The 19,114-nt window shown below is 40.6% G+C and overlaps 1 protein-coding gene across 1 annotated transcript in view; it reads right to left on the bottom strand.

Moving 5' to 3' along the window:
• LAMA3 (laminin subunit alpha 3) overlaps positions 1-19,114 on the bottom strand; it is a 77,529-nt gene that overhangs the window by 41,838 nt on the left and 16,577 nt on the right. The window contains 14 exon segments of the mRNA XM_021686060.2: positions 1,682-1,824; positions 2,342-2,521; positions 2,606-2,722; positions 4,458-4,560; positions 5,548-5,689; positions 5,989-6,143; positions 6,766-6,882; positions 8,092-8,288; positions 9,406-9,573; positions 9,794-9,905; positions 10,010-10,120; positions 14,307-14,458; positions 15,350-15,400; positions 18,347-18,453. Of these exon segments, the coding sequence (XP_021541735.2) occupies positions 1,682-1,824; positions 2,342-2,521; positions 2,606-2,722; positions 4,458-4,560; positions 5,548-5,689; positions 5,989-6,143; positions 6,766-6,882; positions 8,092-8,288; positions 9,406-9,573; positions 9,794-9,905; positions 10,010-10,120; positions 14,307-14,458; positions 15,350-15,400; positions 18,347-18,453 (1,855 nt within the window).

The raw sequence follows: 19,114 nt of genomic DNA on the forward strand, positions 1-19,114 counted from the left end.
TATATTTATTGTGGTGTGGTCTTTCATTGTATACATTTATCACAGTTTTATCCATCTCCTATTGATGGACATTTGGCTTTTTTCCAATTATCTTTGTGATGACAAGCTGTGTCGCATTGAACATTCTTCTCTGTGTCCTTTAGTACCATTCTGAGCCTCTCCAGGTAGAAATGAGTGTTGTCAAGACAAGCTTAACACAGTTTTATCCAGCTTCTTAGTGTATTCTGCTCACCAGCTGCCGCATGCAGCAGCTGGTGAGTAACCCGAGGTCAGGGTTTTGGCTTACTAATCTCTGTGTCCTGGGCACCCAGGAGAGCGCCACACAACCCAGGCGCTCAAAAGCGCCGGCTTATTTTTAAGTTATATTTTATTATTTTCCACTTACATGGTACTATTAGCCAGGAACTATTTTACATTACCTAGTTTAATCCTAAAAATCTCATGGGGGCAGTCTTATTATGTACCCTGCTCTACAGATGAACAAAGTGAGGCACAGAGAGGTGAAGTGGCTGGCCCAAAGTCCCACAGCTCATAAGTGACAGAGCTAGGATCAAAACCAAGGCAATCTGGTTTTGTTAACAAGCTCTTAACCATGGTGTTATTACATGCTTCAAATTTTGTTGGATAAATTAGTGAATGAACATAGAAGGGCAAAAGCTAGAAACATTAATATTTTTCATTTGGTTTATATAAAGCATGAATGGGTGTGAAAAAGTAGTGTCTTCCAACTGTGCCTTATGCTCTTTGTTTTCCTGTTAAAGGTTTTTTTTTTTTTTTTAAGATTTTATTTATTTATTTGACACAGAGAGAGAGAGACAGCACAAGCAGGAGGAGTGGCAGGCAGAAGGAGAGGGAGAAGCAGGGTCCCTGCGGAGTGCAGAGCCCAATGCGGGGCTCCATCCCAGGACCCCGGGATCATGACCTGAGCTGAAGGCAGACACTTAACTGACTGAGCCACCCAGACACCCCGCTGCTAAAGGTTTTACGTTGGGAATATTTCTCTTTCCCAGATGTAAGGGCTCAAAAGAAGTAATAGTGAGCCTTGGAATCAACCACAGTGTCCTTAGGGCAGTGATACTCTGACTTGGTTTCCCAACCCTCTGTCTCCGAATATCTTGCAGGGGGGTGGATGAAAATGCAAGATTTTCATTAATATTATTTTAGGACAAAACAAATTCTTAAGAGCGAAGTGTCAGGAATTCAGGTAAATACTGTCAGGTGAAAATGAGAAAGGCTGATGGATTTGTGTTCCAATGAAGAAAATCTGCTATAATCCTCTGTCCTCAGTAAAGGTGGATTCTACAACTTTCAAGCTATAATAAGAAACTAGGGCTTGTGAAGTATCACATCAGCACATTCTGATGATAGAACCCTTACTTGAACTTGCAATAACACTTCCCAACGAGGGTCTGGAGGAGAACCCTTCTTCCCGCCTGCATAAACTCAATGGGGAGGAAACTGCTTCAGGTCTCTGACATACCAGATCATTTAGGGCATGAACGTAACGTGCACTTTTGAAGGTTGACAGGAGGAAGTCAACTTTCACATTCCAAACAACCAAAGAATTAGAGCAAGAAGGACAACGAGTTCATGTGTAAACAAATGCCTTCCCTTTCTTGATGAATGTGGTGACTTCTCAAAGATGGAGCCTTAGTGCCTGGCAATGTGGGGACACACCTACCTTATTTGCAGCATCTCTGGCCTGCTGAATTAGCTCCCGGATACGGTCCACATTATCAGAGATGTTGCCCAGTGGCAACAGCTGTTGGTTGATACTTTCAATCTTGCTCAAAAGATCGGGCAGTTTGTTGGTTAATTTCTTTACTGTGGGTGAGATTACAAAACAAATTTATAATTGCGAGTTGAGAAAAGGTTAAATACAGATTTTCTCATTGACACTATTTGTCAAGTGTTATGTTTGGTTCCCAAATATTGGATAGGATGGCTCAGAGTCAGGTAAATACCTTTCCTAAATACATCATGGATTTTAGCTTGCGATCTAGTTATCAGATCATCTTTCTTGACCACTACAGAAGAAAATAAATCTTTGTTTTTTGATCCTTAATATCAATTATAATTTAATACCTCATGATTAAGGGATCTGTATCTCCACTCTATCACAGGAAAAATCAATAACAATTTTAATGGGTTAAAAAAAATTCTACCTAGTCTTTCCAATTAATAGAATGCCCATATTCTTTGAATGTATTACATGAAGCTGCTTTCTAATATTTTAATTTCTAATTTTGGGCTTTACCAGGGAAGAATTTAAATAAATCAACCAAAGCACATAACAATGCAGAAACTGGATAAGATGTCCTGGCCAAAGGATGCCTGATACCTGAGTTATCCGCGTCAGTGAGAGCCTTGTTGAAGTCTTCACTCTGTGTGCTCCCATAGGTATCCTTAATTCTTGTCACATCTGTCTGAATGGGGCCGAGCCCGTCGAGCACCTCATTGGTGATGTCATTGGCATTTCTGACCATGCTCTTTGTGCTACTGATCACACCACTGATGTCATCTAATGCACACACACAGAGAGAGGTGTAAGTATCTGAAATGCTCGACAAAAGAAGCCAAGTCTGGTGGGTAGGGAGATGCTGACCTCTCTGTATCCCACGCAGGTCATCACGGATAGCAGTGAGATTGGTGTCAATCAGCCCTTTCTGAACTGTCAGAACTTTCAGAGTCTGCTGTAGGTTGTTGAGAGCCGGGCTGATTTCTACAATAAAGCATCATGAGGCAATTACCTATGGATTTTGATCTTCCATTGGTTGGGTGGCGCCTGAAGTAGCCAGCATCGGCAGATCACTGAGCAGACCTGCATCTCAGAGATGCCCACTGTGTGTGCCTAGACCCACAGCTCCCCCGGACTCTGGTTACAGAGGTCAGGAGCATTCCCAAGCCTGTAGTCCCAGGCTCCTCAGAAATGCCCATGAAGAGAGGGAGGGGCTTCATCATTTAGAGGAGGTTTAACTTCCACTCTGCTCAGGGCAATTGTCTCTGCTCAGGGAAGGAAAGGGAGGTGACTGTCTTATTCACTGCTGTGTCACAGTGCATTGTCTGGTACTAGTCTGGGCTTAGTATTAGTACATACTCACTGAATGAGTGAATAATGCAGAAAGGATGCCTCTTCAGTCAGAATATAATAAAGAAGTGCCGTTGAGAGAACCTTGAGCATGTGGCATGCCTTAGCAAATAGACACACAAAGTAGGCATTGTTTGTTTCTGTTCATTTCCAGACTGACACATTTAAGGCGATTCAGTGAAAGGGAGGGAGTTCACAGACATTCCTAGCTGATAATATTGCCACTTCAGGGTCACGCAACATGACCAGTGAATGCTTTAAGACCCAAGTGATGATATATGGCTTAAATTATGATTCCAGAACTGATTTAAATAACAATGTAGACAAATACCATATGATCTCTCTTATATGTGGAATCTAGAAACATGCCCAAAATGAAAACAACAAGCTCATAGATACAGGGAACATACTAGTGGCTGCCTGAACCCGGAGGTGAGGGTGGGAAAAATGGGTGAAGGGGATCAAAAGGTAAAAAGCAAGCAAGCAAGCTGGCAGAAAACAAAAGAAAAAAATACCAACAAAGTTAGCATCCTTAACCCTATTTAAAACACCAATCCTCACCTCTTAGCTCAGATTCTGTAAAGCGAATAGATGTTATACCAGGAAATTTTAATTCCTGCAATTTGCTAATCAAATCATTCTAGGTCACTACACGTTTTTTTGGATGTAATTTTTCATGCATTGAATTTTTTTAAATAAAAAAAAAGATAAATACATTTATTCACTGTCAGAAGGCATCTAATCACTAAAGGGCCTAAGATGACTTCTTGGCCATGAAGGAACAGGAGAGACCAGAGAAGAATCAAGAGACAGCATTTTCAGAACACTGGAATTTGGTGAGATTGAGATGGTTTAATTGTTTTGTAAAAAATTAAATAAATGGGAAATTTTCAAAGATAAAATGTGTGATTCAAAAATTCTTATGCTTCACAATGGTAGTGATTTTGATACTTTTACTTACTAAGGTTCTAGGACTTAAGAAATTTTGAAGCACCAGTGACCTGGAACTATTATCTGGGCCTTCAAAGAGAAACCAGACCTGCACACGCCTCTATGCTGTGTGGGTCTCCAATGCCATGGTCACATGTGGATTAAATGAAACAGGCCCCCAAGTCCAGGCCCAAACAGGCCTGTCGCCTTCAAGATTTATGTATACTCATGAGGTTCTAGTTAATTTAGTACATGTGAGAATGTTGGGTGGAAACATTAAATCTATAAAATAGACCATGAATTTCCAGAGTGTCGTCTGCATTGACACTGAGGTTCAAGAAGAGCATTTGCTGCTAGAATTTGCTGCTTCTCCTGGTCTTATCAGTCATTTTCAAGCCCTTGGCTATCCCAGCCACCCCCTACCCACCAACCCTAATACCTTGCTGGAGCTGCTTCTGTGTTATCTTGGCTTGCTTTAAGAGTTTATCACTGTCAAAACTCAGAGTTTTCGCTTTTCTTGGAAGATCTTCCTTTATCACTGTCTGAAAGCAAAGCATTTATCAGCCTTGAGCATGTGGCATGCCTTAGGAAATGCGGAGTGAGATTTTCATCCTACTCTGAAAACCCTTATCTTCAGCCTTTAAAGGATGAGGTTCAAAGGTGGGGAGGAGCCTTAAGGCTGTTTCTTAAAAGATACAGTTAGGGCTGTAGGTAGATACTCGTCACTTGGGGAGGTGGACCCTTCCCTGGTGACAGACTGACAAATTATGTGACACCTGTCTCATTTTTCTGCCTATTGTTTGCACAATACCCTCTACAATAACTGAGACAGAACTGAATTGTTTTTAGGTTTTCAATATTTGGGAGAGAAACATCTTTAACCTTCCAAGAAAGCCTGTCCCCTAATTCTTTGATGTCTAATATTTTGTTCATTTTTAGGTATAGGAATATTATATGGTGCAGAGAAGATCCCACAGGACTCCAAGACATGCCTAGGTGTTAAGACAAATGGCAGGTGGGCGCCTGGGTGGCTCAGTTGGTTAAGCGACTGCCTTCGGCTCAGGTCATGGTCCCGGAGTCCTGGGATCGAGTCCCACATCGGGCTCCCGGCTCAGCGGGGAGCCTGCTTCTCCCTCTGACCCTCTCCCCTTTCATGCTGTTTCTCTCTCTCTCTCAAATAAATAAAATCTTAAAAAAAAAAAAAAAAGACAAATGGCGGGAAATAAATGTTTACCAAACTGTATATAAAATCTTTTTTGGGAAATGTCAATACTTAATCACAGCCTATATCATTCCTAGAAAGGGGCAGGATATACTACTCATCATTGATAATCAGTGTCATTTCCATTTGGTTTTACAAATGGTTCTTTCAACTATGCTACATATATCAAAACGGTCACGTGAATACAGAAACGGTCCACATCTAGAGCAAGTTCAAGTCTATTCCATGCAAGTTCTGATTTAAAATAATGCTTGGTTATCGTCCTCAGTGTTTACAAAAAAGAAAAGGTGCCAGTGCAGGTGCCCACCTGGAGGGCAGCCTCGGACGCGCTGGTGGCCTTGTTGGCGGCATCCTCAGCCGCTTTGATCGCGTTGAGGATGTTCTCATAGGCGGTGGCGGCATCCACCGCACAGCGCACCAGCTCATTCCCACTGGTGTTCCTCTTGATCCTGGAAGACAGGGTGGGTGAAGGGCTCCAGCAGTCCCCACTGCTTGCAGCTGAGGCCCCCTCCATCACCGCGCCCCCCCCCCCCCCCCCCCCCGCCCCGCCCCCCCCCCCGGATTCAGTGAGCAAATGGGAGACCAGAGGTGGCGAGGACGCATCTGGGAATCAAACCCCTGTTGCAGGTGGGGTTGGGCCCTGGGCCCTGGGTCCCACCCTCCACCCTGTTCTGGAGACCCAGCTGTCGGGGAGGCTTTCACGCTAGGCTCCAGCCACCCGTTCAGTTAGACCTCGGGGGTCACTCACTCCTCCAGCTGCTTTGCCAACGCTTGTAAAGACTGCGCATGCGCTTCTGCCTCCGCCACCAGGGACGCTTTGCTGGCAGACTGGGAAAGTTCTCTCACTTTGCCACTTAGCCCGTGTCTTTCTTCATTTAAAGTGGCAGCTAACTTTTCATATTCCTATGTTTTCAGGTAAACAGAGACAGTGTCAATTTAAGCAAAGAATGTACATGCCGTTTTCTTGAACTCTGTCATAAACTTCAGGCTCCCGGGATGCATTACTTCAGTAGTGGTGCTGGTAATATTTTTCTAAGTTTTCCCACCATTTGAACATTTTTCTTATGGTGGGTAGCCCCTTTGATAAATTTTATAAAAGCACACAGTTATCATTAGTGTAAAGTTGTTTTTTTCTGGTTTAAAAGTTTTTTCTTATTTAAAAATAGCTATTATAAAAGATATTTTCCAAATACCTGTTGGGCTGCTAATGTGGTCAATCTTTGATCAGTCCTAAATAGGTCCCACTAATAAAAGTAGGCTTGATATTTTAAAAACAGCATTGCAATTTTGTTTTGTTATCACAAAAGCAACATTTGCTCACTCTGGGCTAATTAGGTGGTATGAATAGACACAGGGAGGACACTTCATTCACACCCCTGCACCCCAAGGGTAAACACTTTGGTTTATTTCCTTCCATCTAAAAGACATATGTTGCAGAAAAAACACAGGCTAGCCTATCTCCTAGTTTCCTCGGATATGATCTGAACGTTTTTTCAATTTTCTGGAGAACGAGTTTTGTCTCTACCTCCTGGCTTTTCCCTATCCGCTGCAAAAGCATGTTGGTCTGCAGTAAGGAAGAGTCCGCGGTGGCTAGGTACTTGGAGAAATCACTCTGCAGGGAATTCATTTCTTGAACCTGTGTCTGGAGAGAATAAAAAGAATATCTGCTTGAACTACATGATATGCTATCAGAAGGCAGAGGCATAACTAGACCACAGCATAGAAGTAATTTCAGAGCCAGAACGTTCTCTTGAACTTAAAGATCATCTAGGCAACCTCAGAGTGAGGGGAAATCAGTTCACTTTGCTGTGTGGGTGTGTTGTCATGGTTGCATGGTTTCCTCAAACTCCATGCCCGGGAAACAATAGTTAGCACTGTAGAAGCAGCTTTCTATACCAGTGCGACTCAGCCAGTGAGATGAGTCAGCTCTGGGTTGTGAAGCAGAACGAGGGATTGTCACTAAACGAATCAGCACCAACCACCACCATGCTCTACGTGCCAGGCCCCATGAGGACGCAGAGGTGCTTCAACGTCCTCAACAAGAGGGCACACAGGACCTGGGAAGGCCAGGCGAGGAGCCGCCAAAGCTCTGAGACCCACAAAATTGGATCACACTCCATCATCATCAGTGACTTCCAAGAGCAGAGTCGCTGTCTAAAGAGGCTTCGGGAGTTAAGGGTATTGCCATCTACTAAGATATTATTTATTTTCTTTTACCAAATTCTTCCTGTTGGGGGTCAGTCCTGTGTTATTCCACTCTGACCTTACTGCCATTTTATAACACCTCACACTCGTGTTGCTATCTCAGCATACAATGTGCACCACTGGAAAAATACATATACTATGAAATCTCGAGCCCCAAACCCTGTCTCTGCAGCTCCTGCATGAGGCCCGTATTTTAATCTACTTCCTGTAAGGCAGATAATGGCTTAAAATGCCTTTGCCGGTGACTATGATAATGATGTTTACCCAGCTGACACAAAAAGCCAGTTATTTAAAACATATATTATATACTTGGATTTAATTATAGCAATATTGGTTTCATTTCTCATCTACTTGGCAACATTATTCCTCCAGTACTCCATTAGCCCGGGCCAGGGGTAAAGCAATTTGTTCCGCTTTCTCTGTGGTTTAAGTTCACAATCTTTTCTGGTGGCTGAGGAGTAGGAATCACTTTGCTATTGCCTTTAATTCCTGATTCCTGTTTGATGAGCATCTGTTGGACGGACAGGTGCGCACAGACTCAATGTACAGATGGGCCCCCGGCCAGGCCACTTTGTTAATGATAAAGATCCCCGCTCCCTCAGCCTTGTCATTAATGAAAGCGTGCAGATGCTGACCGTGGACCCACCTTGATGGATTCCAAAGCCTTCTCGTTTTCTCGGTTGAGGCCAGTGGCCTGCTTTGCTTGCGCAGCTGCCTTCTGTAGAGCGGCATGCAGGTCACGGAGTTTGGCTTCGTAGTCATGTAAAGAATCCCATATACTCTTAACAAGTGCCCTGTTCTCCCCTTGGTGCTCTTCCAGCCAGCTCTTTATCCGACTCAGCACTGGAATACATCACGTTTTTTCACTTGAGAGATGAGTACCTTGAAACTCAACTATAAAGACTACAGAAGATTGAGTTTCCAATCATTTTCATGGTTTTCCTTGAACTTGCAAGTGAACAGGAAAGGAAACTAACATTTATGCAGCGCCTGCTGTGTGCGCACACATAACCCACATGAAAACAGTCCCATCAGTCTGAGGTTTCAGATACGGAAAAGGATAGCCTGCGAAACTCAGTTGTATGGCCAGTCTTGGCACTTGAATAAGACCTGCAGAGTATAAATCACATGCTCCGAACACTACTACTAACACTACCAACTAACTACTACTACTAACTACTACTAACTGCAAACTAACCCTGTCCCCTCAGGCAAAAGCAAAGACTAAGATTAAATTTGAACACCACAAATGCTAAAAGAAAACTGTTACCTTCTGTATATTAACCATTGACATACCATCTTACTAGAGAAGAAAGATCAGTATTTGAAAAACTATGCAACACTTATATTTCTCACAGTTTTGAACTAATGAGGCATTTTCCCTAAGCAGAACCTTTAGATATATTCCGTATCTATGCCCAGTGTTTTCTGCAATAGTAGTGTTAATATCAATTTGTGATTCTAAACCCCGACGGTGGTGAGGTGACCATTAAAAAATGGTATCATGAGAAAGTTGGGTGGAGCTGAATGAAGAAGAATCAAGATGTAGTTAAAAAGGAAAAGGAGGTCTCAGTGTCTAATGTCTTAGGAGAAGAATCTTTTTTTCTTGCATGATGGTAAGATGTTATATTCTTACCACCTCTTGGAAGCGTGGAAGGGCTACCCATTTTCACATGATGCTCTAAAAGTCGTGTATGCTGGGGCGCATGGGTGGCTCAGTGAGGTGAGCGTCCAACTCTTGATTTTGGCTCAGCACAGAGTCTGCTTGAGATTCTCACCCTCTCTCTCTGCGCCCCCCCATCTCTAAAATAAATAAATAAATCTTTAAAATAAAAAAAGTCCTGTATGGTAAAATGACGAGCCTCTCCACCCGTACCCGGGGACCTGACATTGTACTTAGCACGCCGTATTTCAAGCCCATTAGAATGGACTGCAAGCAAGGATCTGGGAATGTCCTTACAGAGCCGAGCCTCTGTTTTTTCAGCTTCTGCTTCTCTCAGGTGCTTTCCAAAGTTGCGGTTCCGTAGCTCTGTCATCATGCGCTCTGCTTCAGCCCACTCTCTGGAAAAATCCCCTGAAGGCAGGTTGTTTCCTTCCCCACTTGTCCCAGAGATCTGCTTCAGGAGAACTAGAAAACGTTGAGTAGTTTATTAAACTGGGAATTCTGGACTCTAGTCGACTACTAAAAAACAAAAAAACACTGAGATTTTTATGGAGGGTTCGTATTAGTTTTTTAGTGTCACTACAGGATCTTTTTCATAATGTTGAACTCTTAAGGAGAAATTCTTTCAGGGCACAGAACAGGCTATGTAATAAAAAACATTTAATTGGACTGAGTAACTCCTTACTGTGCACATTCTGGATGACATTTTTAATCTTTGTGTCCAGCTCTTTTGCACTTTGGGTTGTCCGATCAACATTGTTCTGTAATGCTTGTGCTTTTCTAGAATTTACTTGAACCTATATGAAAAATACATTGATTAGCAACAAACCATGTTGATGGGGGAATACAAACAATATTTTGGGGACAACAACAATAGTTAACGTTATTGACTTAACATTACCTTTTCTTGCAAAGTTTCAAATTCGCGATTCAAACTACCCAGTTCCTTTTCTAGACCATCCATTTTTAATCCATGATTTGAAATGGCAGAACGGTAGGTGAGTAACTGGTTCTGAAAGTAACATGCAAAGTTATTCTCATATTAGAGCAGAAATTTGGCATAAGTCCTTTCCACTTGGTAATCCTGGTAATGATACACAAAGATTCATTTAGCAAGCCCAACGCTGGTCCACAGGAAAAGACTGGATTCTTTGAAATCGGCTACTTGAAGAATCTACTTTTTTTTTTAAGATTTTATTTATTTATGTATTTATCTATTTATGAATTTAGAGATAGAGAGTGTGGGGAAGGGGCGGAGGGAGAGGGAGAGAGAGAATCTTAAGCAGAGTCAGTGCTAAGTGCAGAGCCCGACACGGGGCTCCATCTCACGACCCTGAGGTCATGACCTGAGCCGAAATCAAGAGTCAGACGCCCAACCGACTGAACCAACCAGGTGCCCCAAGAATCTACTTTATGACGCAAATTGTGACAAGGCTCTAAAATAAACTTAAAAACATAAGGAGACAAGAGATACTTTACTTGAGTTAGTGACCTAACCTTAAAGAAATGAGGGTGGTATCACCTACCTGATGTACTACTTTCCAGACTATAATACATTCCATTGCTTTGAACCTATATTCAACTTTATGATACTAAAAGCAGTGCCTAAGGTTACTTTAATGAAGGACCCATTCAATTCAAAGAACCTAATGGCAGGAAGGGAACTGAGAGCTCATTTAATCGAATGCTGTCATATTACAAATGAGAAAATGGAAGCCCAAAGAAATTGGGTGACTTGTTCATGCCACAGCTGTAGAGCTGATCAGTGATTGCTTAGGGACCAGAATCCAGGTTCCCTGTCATTTTGTGCATTGTTGCACATAATATCTAGAGTAGTGATTGTTTTCATTTTTTTGGAAAAAAAACCTTGTTAATACCTTGAAGAAATGTACAGGAAAAAGCAATACTATTACCTCCACTTGCATGTGAGAGAGCCAATGTTGGGGGGAAAACACAGGCTTTACAGCTTAGGTCCAAACCCAAGGTCTGCCACTTTGTAGATAAGCCTCACTGAGTTTTACCTCCTTCATCGGTAAATTGGGGAGTATAATATTAAGCTGCAGGGTTGTTTTGATGATATTCTAAAGTGTCACGTACACATGAACATTCAAAAATGTTATTCCCCTTCTCACACTTTTATTCCTAGGGAATTTTCACAGTGTATGTGTGATCTAGCAAGAAGACAGTTCTATTTTAATTTTACTATGGGAAAGCTGAGGCATATCATTATATAGACCTGGATAAGTACAGTGGGTAAAGCGTGGTCTTTGGAATTTGATCTTGGTTCAAATTCTAGAACCACCTTGTACTAGCTGTGTGATGGTGGGCAAGTTACTTAGCTTTAACATGCCTGGTAAATGAAGATAACACTATTTTCCTCATATGACATTGTGAGAATTCAATAAAGCACTTATCACAGAGTCTGGCTCATAAGACCGACACTAAAATGCTGGTTCCCTGTCCTTCATTGAAGAAGTGCAGGGTTATATTGATGACATCAAAGTGACTCCAGTGACTTCTTTTTCTCTCAAAACAAAATCCCTTTTTCCTCTCTATATTAAGCCTGTAAATCACGGGCTAAAATTTACCCTGATGGGATGGAAAAGAGCCATTTTTCTAGCATGATTTTTTGCCATATAAAGTTCACCCTTGAACAACATAGGTTTGAACTGCATATGTCCACTTACAACTGGATTTTTTTTCAATAAATATTTTGGAAAATTTTTTGGAGATTTGTACCAATTTGAAAAAACTCAAAGATAAACCATGTAGCCTAGAAATAACAAAAAAATTAGAAAAAGTTAGATATTATTATAAGAATACAGTATATAATACATACACAAAATATGTGTTAATTATTTTTGCTATTGCTAAGGCTTGTGGTCATCAGTAGCCTACTAATAGTTAAGTTTTTGAGGAATCAGAATTTATATGCAGATTTTCAACTGTGCAGGGGGCCGGTGCCTCAAACCTCCACATTGTTCAAGGGTCAACTGTATACTCAGTTATAAGCACTAATGGGTTTAGAATCAGCCATTTCAAGAGCACTTATTAAACTTTCCCCAAAGCCTCTTTCACTATATCTAGTTTAGGGTTTATCTCCTCTACTGAATTCTTTCACTTCAATGAGTAAATTTTTTTTTCATTTCCATGATTTTTAACTGGATCTTTTCATATCTACCCCTCTTGTTTGGTTTCTAGTGTTTTTAACAATTTTCTAATTTCTTGTTCTTTCAATTGAATCGTTATTCTTCAAAGTAATTTTCAGATTGTCTTAGGATATTCATTTTACCTAGAGGGAACTCATCTCTTAATGGTTGCTTCTGCTGGATGTCTTTTGTGTTGATATTTGTCTATTCCAATGTCTGCAGGTAAATACTGTCTCCCTTTCTCTCTGCACTCTCTGTGCCCTGACCAGTGATCTTATAGTCATCACCACTCCTACCCATGATCCCCAAGGCCAGAACCAGGTCTTACATTGGCAGCTTAGGACTTGTACCCTATGGTGATGTTGAGGATGTCACATTCTAGTACAGACCCTGGTTTGTGAATCATGTCCAGGTCTGTAGCTTTTCTAGTTTCTCATATACTCATTGTTCAACAATGAACACTGGGCAGTTTCAAGGTTGTTTTTTTTTTTTAAGGTTCCATTCATAGGCAGAAGTGCCCTCAGTTTCCCCCCGGGAGCCTGACTCTGGCTCTGTGGGGCACTTCAGGCCCTATTACTTCTCCTCTTGGATATCCTCTGGGCCACCTTCTTTCCAAGTGCACATAGAATATTGTCCCAGATGAACCATATCCTGGGCTATGAAACAAACCTCAACACATTTTTAAAAACTGGAATCATATAAAGTATGTTCTTTGAACACAACGGAATTAAATTAGAAATCGATAACAAGAAGTTACCTGGAAAATGCCCAGTTTGGAAATTAAACAACACATTTCCAAATAATTCAGGGATCAAAGATATGTCATAAGGAAATTAGAAAATCTTTTGAACTGAACAAAAATGAAAACACAACATTTCAAAATGTGTGCAATATAGCTGAGGTAGTGCTTTGGGGGAAATTCATAACATTAAATGCTTATATTGGAAACAAGAAAGGTTTGAATCAGTAAGATAAGCTTTCATCTTAAGAATCTAGAAAATGAATAGCTAATTAAACACCAAAGCAAGCAGGAGGAAGAAAAAATATAAATAACAGCAGAAATCAATGAAATCAAAACCAGAAAAATAATGGGGAAAATCAATGAAATAAGAAGATCATTAAAACTGATAAACCTCTAGCCAGAATAATCAAGAAAAAGAGCTAAGACATAAATTATCAGTATCAGGAATGCATGAGAGGGTATTACTACAGATTTTGCAGATATTAAAAGGATAAGATGGAAAAACTATGAACAGTTTTATGTCAATACATTTGATAATTTAGATGAAATGAAAAAATTATTTGAAAGGCACAAATTACCAAATATCACTCAAGAAGAAACAGACAGGGCGCCTGGGTGGCTCAGTTGGTTGAGCGACTGCCTTCGGCTCAGGTCATGATCCTGGAGTCCCAGGATCGAGTCCCACATCGGGCTCCCTGCTCAGCAGGGAGTCTGCTTCTCCCTCTGACCCTCCCCCCTCTCATGTGCTCTCTCTCTCATTCTGTCTCTCAAATAAATAAAAAAAATCTTAAAAAAAACAAAGTATATAAAAAAAAAAAAAAGAAGAAACAGATAACCCCAATAGTCCCATATCTATTTTTTAAAGATTGGACTTATGGTTTATTGAAAGAAAAAAACAAAACTCAAAAAACAAAAAAATCTTCCAACAGAGAAAATCCCAGGCCCACAGGGCTTCATAGGAGATTTCCATCAAACATTTGAAGAACGAATACCAATGTAATACAAATCTGTTTTTGATTCTTCTGAATGCAAGATACTTAGCTAAGGGTTCTAGAAGAAAAATTAGCCCAGAAACATGCAGTAAGTAAAGAATGTTCACTTAGAAGTATCAGTTTTGTGTGTTCACTAGTACTTTCCAGCAGTAAAAACCTAGTCATCATTTGAATCAGGGGAAGGAAAGCCCCCCCGAGCCTTAAACAGTCAACACCTCCCCCTCTCCTGCTTGAGGGGCACTCATGCATGCAGCATCTATGCACCAAGGAGCTATTCTGGGCCTGGCATTTGTGCTGGGTGCCCAGGGTATTTACCCTCAGGTCCTTGATCTGGGTCTCCAAGTGCTTCATCTGCTCCAGCGAGCCGGCACTGGCCCTCAGGCCGTGAAGCTGAGACTTGACCAGGTGGAGTTCATCACCCATGGTGGCCAGGTCGTTCAAGAGTGTCATCACACAGCTGTCACAATCTGTAGGGGCCACAGTCAAAGGCAAACGTGCTGCAGGCTGGTGCCACAGGAATGCTAACAGAACACAAGAGCTGTACAGCCCAGTTAATATGCACATAGGACATGACAGGCAAAAATCACAATCCTGGACTTCTTGGTAGGGATGCAGATTCTGCAAAAGAGAGATCTCTAGACTGGGAGCATTTTTAAAAAGAAGTGGTGGAGTGGGGGAAATGGGTAAAGGGAGTCAAAAGGTACAAACTTCCAGTTATAAGATAAGTAAGTCCTGGGGATGTAATAATGTACAACAGGGTGACTATAATTAACAACACTGTACTGTATATTTGGAAGTTGCTAAGACAGTCTGTCTTAAAAGTTCTTATCACTAGGAAAAAAATTTGTTTAACTATGTGAGGCTATTAACTAAACTTACTGTGATAATCATTTCACAATATATACAGATATCAAATCATTATGTGGCACACTTTAACACATGTTGCATGTCAATTATATCTCAATAAAATTGGGAACCATGGTGATTCTATGCAACATGTTACTTATTTTGTATGTGGAAAAATAATAATAAACAGCTTTTATTTATCAAGAGCTTGCTATTTACCAGGCACTGGGATAAGAGATTTATCAGCATTTTTCCAGCAAATCTGTGAGGTACGTATAGTTATTATGTCCATTTTACAAATGATGAAACTGAGGCTTGGAGAAATCAGGTCACTTGCCCAGGGTCATACAGCTATGAGTTGACAGAGGCTGGACTTGACCCTAAGAAGTCCTCCCCCCACTCCCTCCCACCTTTGCTTTCCCAGCCTGGAAATTGCACGTCCCAGCATGAGGCTCACATATCTTAAACTAAACCCCACAAGTCAGAAAGGAGAGGGGGCTTTCTTTTCTCACCATCACATTCTTCTCCAGGGCTGCTGTCTTTGGGCTCTTGGTTTATGCAGTCTGAAAAGAGGGATAACCAAAGAAGATATTATTATTAAACTTCCGCTTCATCTGCTTTTTAACTTGGCTTTCAGAAAAGCTAGTTTGGGAAGATTTTAGTCACCCAACTATCCAGCATTGCTGGCTCTTCCCTTTTCCCTTCTTCACCCATACCATTGTTCCGGGAGCTTTCCCATCTCCCACCAGTCTTGCTGTAGGAACTTCTCTCGTGACCTCCCTGACTGTATATTCAGTTTCTTCTCTAAAGGGTCATGATATTCTTATCTAATTAAAACCCTTAATCATTAGTGTTAAGGCTTTCTTCATTTGATCTTCCTATATAACTGCTGACATCTCTTCCAGTGGCATTCAAGAACATTCAATAAACACTGAATGAGCACCTTTGGGCGTCCACAGTGTGCCATGGTGTTGTGCCACATACAGGAAATACGAAGCTATTAAGACAAAAATCCCTGCTGTACTGTAGTTCCCTGGTCCCATGGGAGAGGCAGAAAAATCACACAACAGCGTGACAGATACTGAGATAGAGAAATATGCACACAATGTTAGTGGACCCAAAGAGCTAATTACCAGAGATACAAGCTAGATTTGAGGTTCGCAATTAGTCAGGAAAGCCTACTGGTCATCCTTGGACATTCTTTATTCTTTCAATTTCTACTCTTTCTCCCATACCATGCATTGTTACAATGAACTGTCCTGTCCCTTCCCTCTAGAAAAATAATCTAACTTCACCACAGGAAATCTCAAAGCTCAAAATTTTCCTAGACATGCTACAAGGAGACTTTCATGTTTTGTCTTCTCAGCAGCGGGCAATAATCCACACTTTGTGTGTATATACATATATTTTAAACCATATTTATTTTTAATTGTAAAATAAATAATGTAAGTTCATCATGGAAAATTTGGGAAAATCAGAAAAATAATATAAAGACATCACCTTTGATCCCACCACTCAAAGACAATGTCTCCTTTCTATATATTTGTAGACTTTTAAATTTATTATATATATAATCATAGGTTTTTCTTACTCATCCGTTTTTTAAACTCATTATTATGTGTATGTATTGTTACGTCACTTCCATTTTCTCGATTAGACTATAAATGCCTTAGGGCCAGGAAACATGGTTTTATTTTCTTCACAATCTCCCACAGCATCTCGAATAGTCTGGGGGGGGGAACTTGGCTCATGCAGATGATTGATTTATCAGTGCAATTTTCTCAACAAGTTTGAGTTTTTAGGTTATTATTTAAAATATGAGTTTTGGGTTATTAATTAAAAGAAAAAGAAAGAATGAAAAAGAGAAAAAAAAAAAAGCTCACAGGAACAAAAAGTCTCATGTGTGAGCATTTTGTTCCATTTGGGAAACACATAGTTATCATCCTCACTTCAGGTTGCTTTCGTTGTTGTTGTTCTTGTTGTTAGAGTAGGAGACAAAGAGGGTTGAAAAGATATTAATCTCATGAATATGCTGTGTGTGATGTTGGAGCTTCTCTTTGAATACTTACAGTCATAGTAGAAACTCATTTTTTCTAAAACAGTCCTTTTCATCTTTAAACCCCTGACACGTCTTCCTTAGGATGATTTAAAGTAGATCTCCCTCTAGCTTCCACTCCTTGGGTTCTACCTCTTATGCCACATGCATAAAACCAACCCTTCTCCCACACTCAGCCTTTCAAATATGTCCTCTCCAAGTCTTCTTTTCACGGTCCTGGTTTGTTGATCCTTCATGTGACATGGCCCCGAGTTTTTTCAAAGTCTTACCCTCTTTCTGAACAAACTGTAGCTTGTCTATTGTCTTCTAGAGACATAAGCCTCTAATGAGGACTTACATGAGCAGCATACCAGGGAACGGCAGACCACTTGGTTTTAGACTAAGATCATATGAGGCGTCCTAGGGGCCACCTTACTCTCCTGAGCCATATTGAACTTGGGGCCGATTGAGACCTCAGTCTTTTTCACCTCTTGCTACTAAGCCACATCTCCCTTATCACACACTTATTTTTATGCCATTCAATTATAGGACCACGTGCTTATCCCTAACATATGGTATCTTGTTAGAATTGGCCCATCGTTCCAGACTGTTGAGTCCCTTAAGTATTCTAAATGTGCCATAGGAGGCACTTTCTGTCTCTCCCAACTTTGTGTCATCTGATAACTGGATGAGCATGCCTTTTATATTTCCATTTAGGTCAACAGTGTTGAACAAGATGGAGCCAAGAATTAAGTCCCAGTGCATGTCAATAGATACCTCATTCTAGACTGATAATAATGCATTTACTCTACATTCCTTTGGAACAGTCACTTGAACAGATCTAATCCACACATTCTGGGTTTAGTTCTTCATCCTGTCCATAACCATAAAATAAGATATTTAATCTAAGGTTTGGCATTACATATATCCGTGATATTTTCTTGGTAAATCATGTTAATATTCTCTGTCAAAGAAAGAAGAAAACCATCTTCCTTTTTCTTCCTAGTTGTTCCTAATGAACCCATACTAACTCCTAATAATTGTCTTTTCCTTGGCACGTGAAATCCATCCCAGCTATACCACCCACATCCCAGACATTTACTGCTATCCGAGAAAGAATGTGTTGACTTCTTTAGTCACACACATGAAGAAAACTGATGTGATGATAATCTTATAATGCCAAGGGAGATCTTAGCAAAATCACCGAAGTAGGAGCTGAGGTTAGTTTGGCTATAATTAGTTGAGTTTTAAAACAATTTATCTTTTTTAAAAAAGCTGACTTGAAGTAAGTTATTTACCAAACTGTAAATACTACCTAAGCATTCCCAAGGTTGTCAAAACAAGGAGACAATTTGACAATTTGTTCACTGGACTTGTGTATTAGGCCTCCCGGAAATATGTGCCAGGGTTCTTTGCCTGCTATTTTATACCACATTGATAAATGCAGGTTAACAAAGGTGTGAGTCCATCTTACCTCCAGTCAGGGGGTGACAACTGCCCGACTGGCCATTGCTGTTACAATTGCATGGTTGGCAGCTACCTCCAAGCTTCTGGGGATTCCCAAAATATCCTGGTGCACACCTACCCAAAATAAAGAAGAAGAGGAGAAACACCCAAAGAACTCATCATTTGTTCCATCCAATTTTCTTCATCTTCTAACTCCCTGTTTGGGACACTGTAACCCTATGACAGGATGGCTGACACTGACTTGCAGGAATGAATGTGTCTCAATACAGAGATATTTATGACTTGAATAAGAACAGAGAAAGTGGAAGGTGGGCAGAGCTTGATCCCTCCTCCTTGATATCAGGACAATAAAATCCTCAATTACCCCTAGAGTTGAAGGGCAAATGAACAAAATACACACAGGATCCAGTGGTTTGACCAATATGAAAATCAGGGGTGGATGAATTTTATGCAAGAGTTATGTTCCTGAAGATATCACACAATGAAATATTGCTTACTTTATGGCTAATTTCCTCAAAGAAAAATTTAAAGTAAAATTCATATAATTTCAAAATTTGTTCAAAAGGAGATTTTATTAATATTTCCTACTGGACTATTTCAAGCCTGCATAATCCATATTTGCCCTAATTAATTGCTGCAGTGCTATATTTAACCACCTTAAACAACTGAGAGCAGTTACAGTGCCTACCCTTGGCTTGGAGCCTTTATTATTCTAGATAATTTAGTGATGAGAATTCAGTTCCTTATTTAAAAGACATTTCCTTGATTCTGAGTT

The sequence above is a fragment of the Neomonachus schauinslandi genome, chromosome 14 (genome assembly GCF_002201575.2).
Source record: "Neomonachus schauinslandi chromosome 14, ASM220157v2, whole genome shotgun sequence".
Taxonomy (NCBI): Eukaryota; Metazoa; Chordata; class Mammalia; order Carnivora; family Phocidae; genus Neomonachus; species Neomonachus schauinslandi.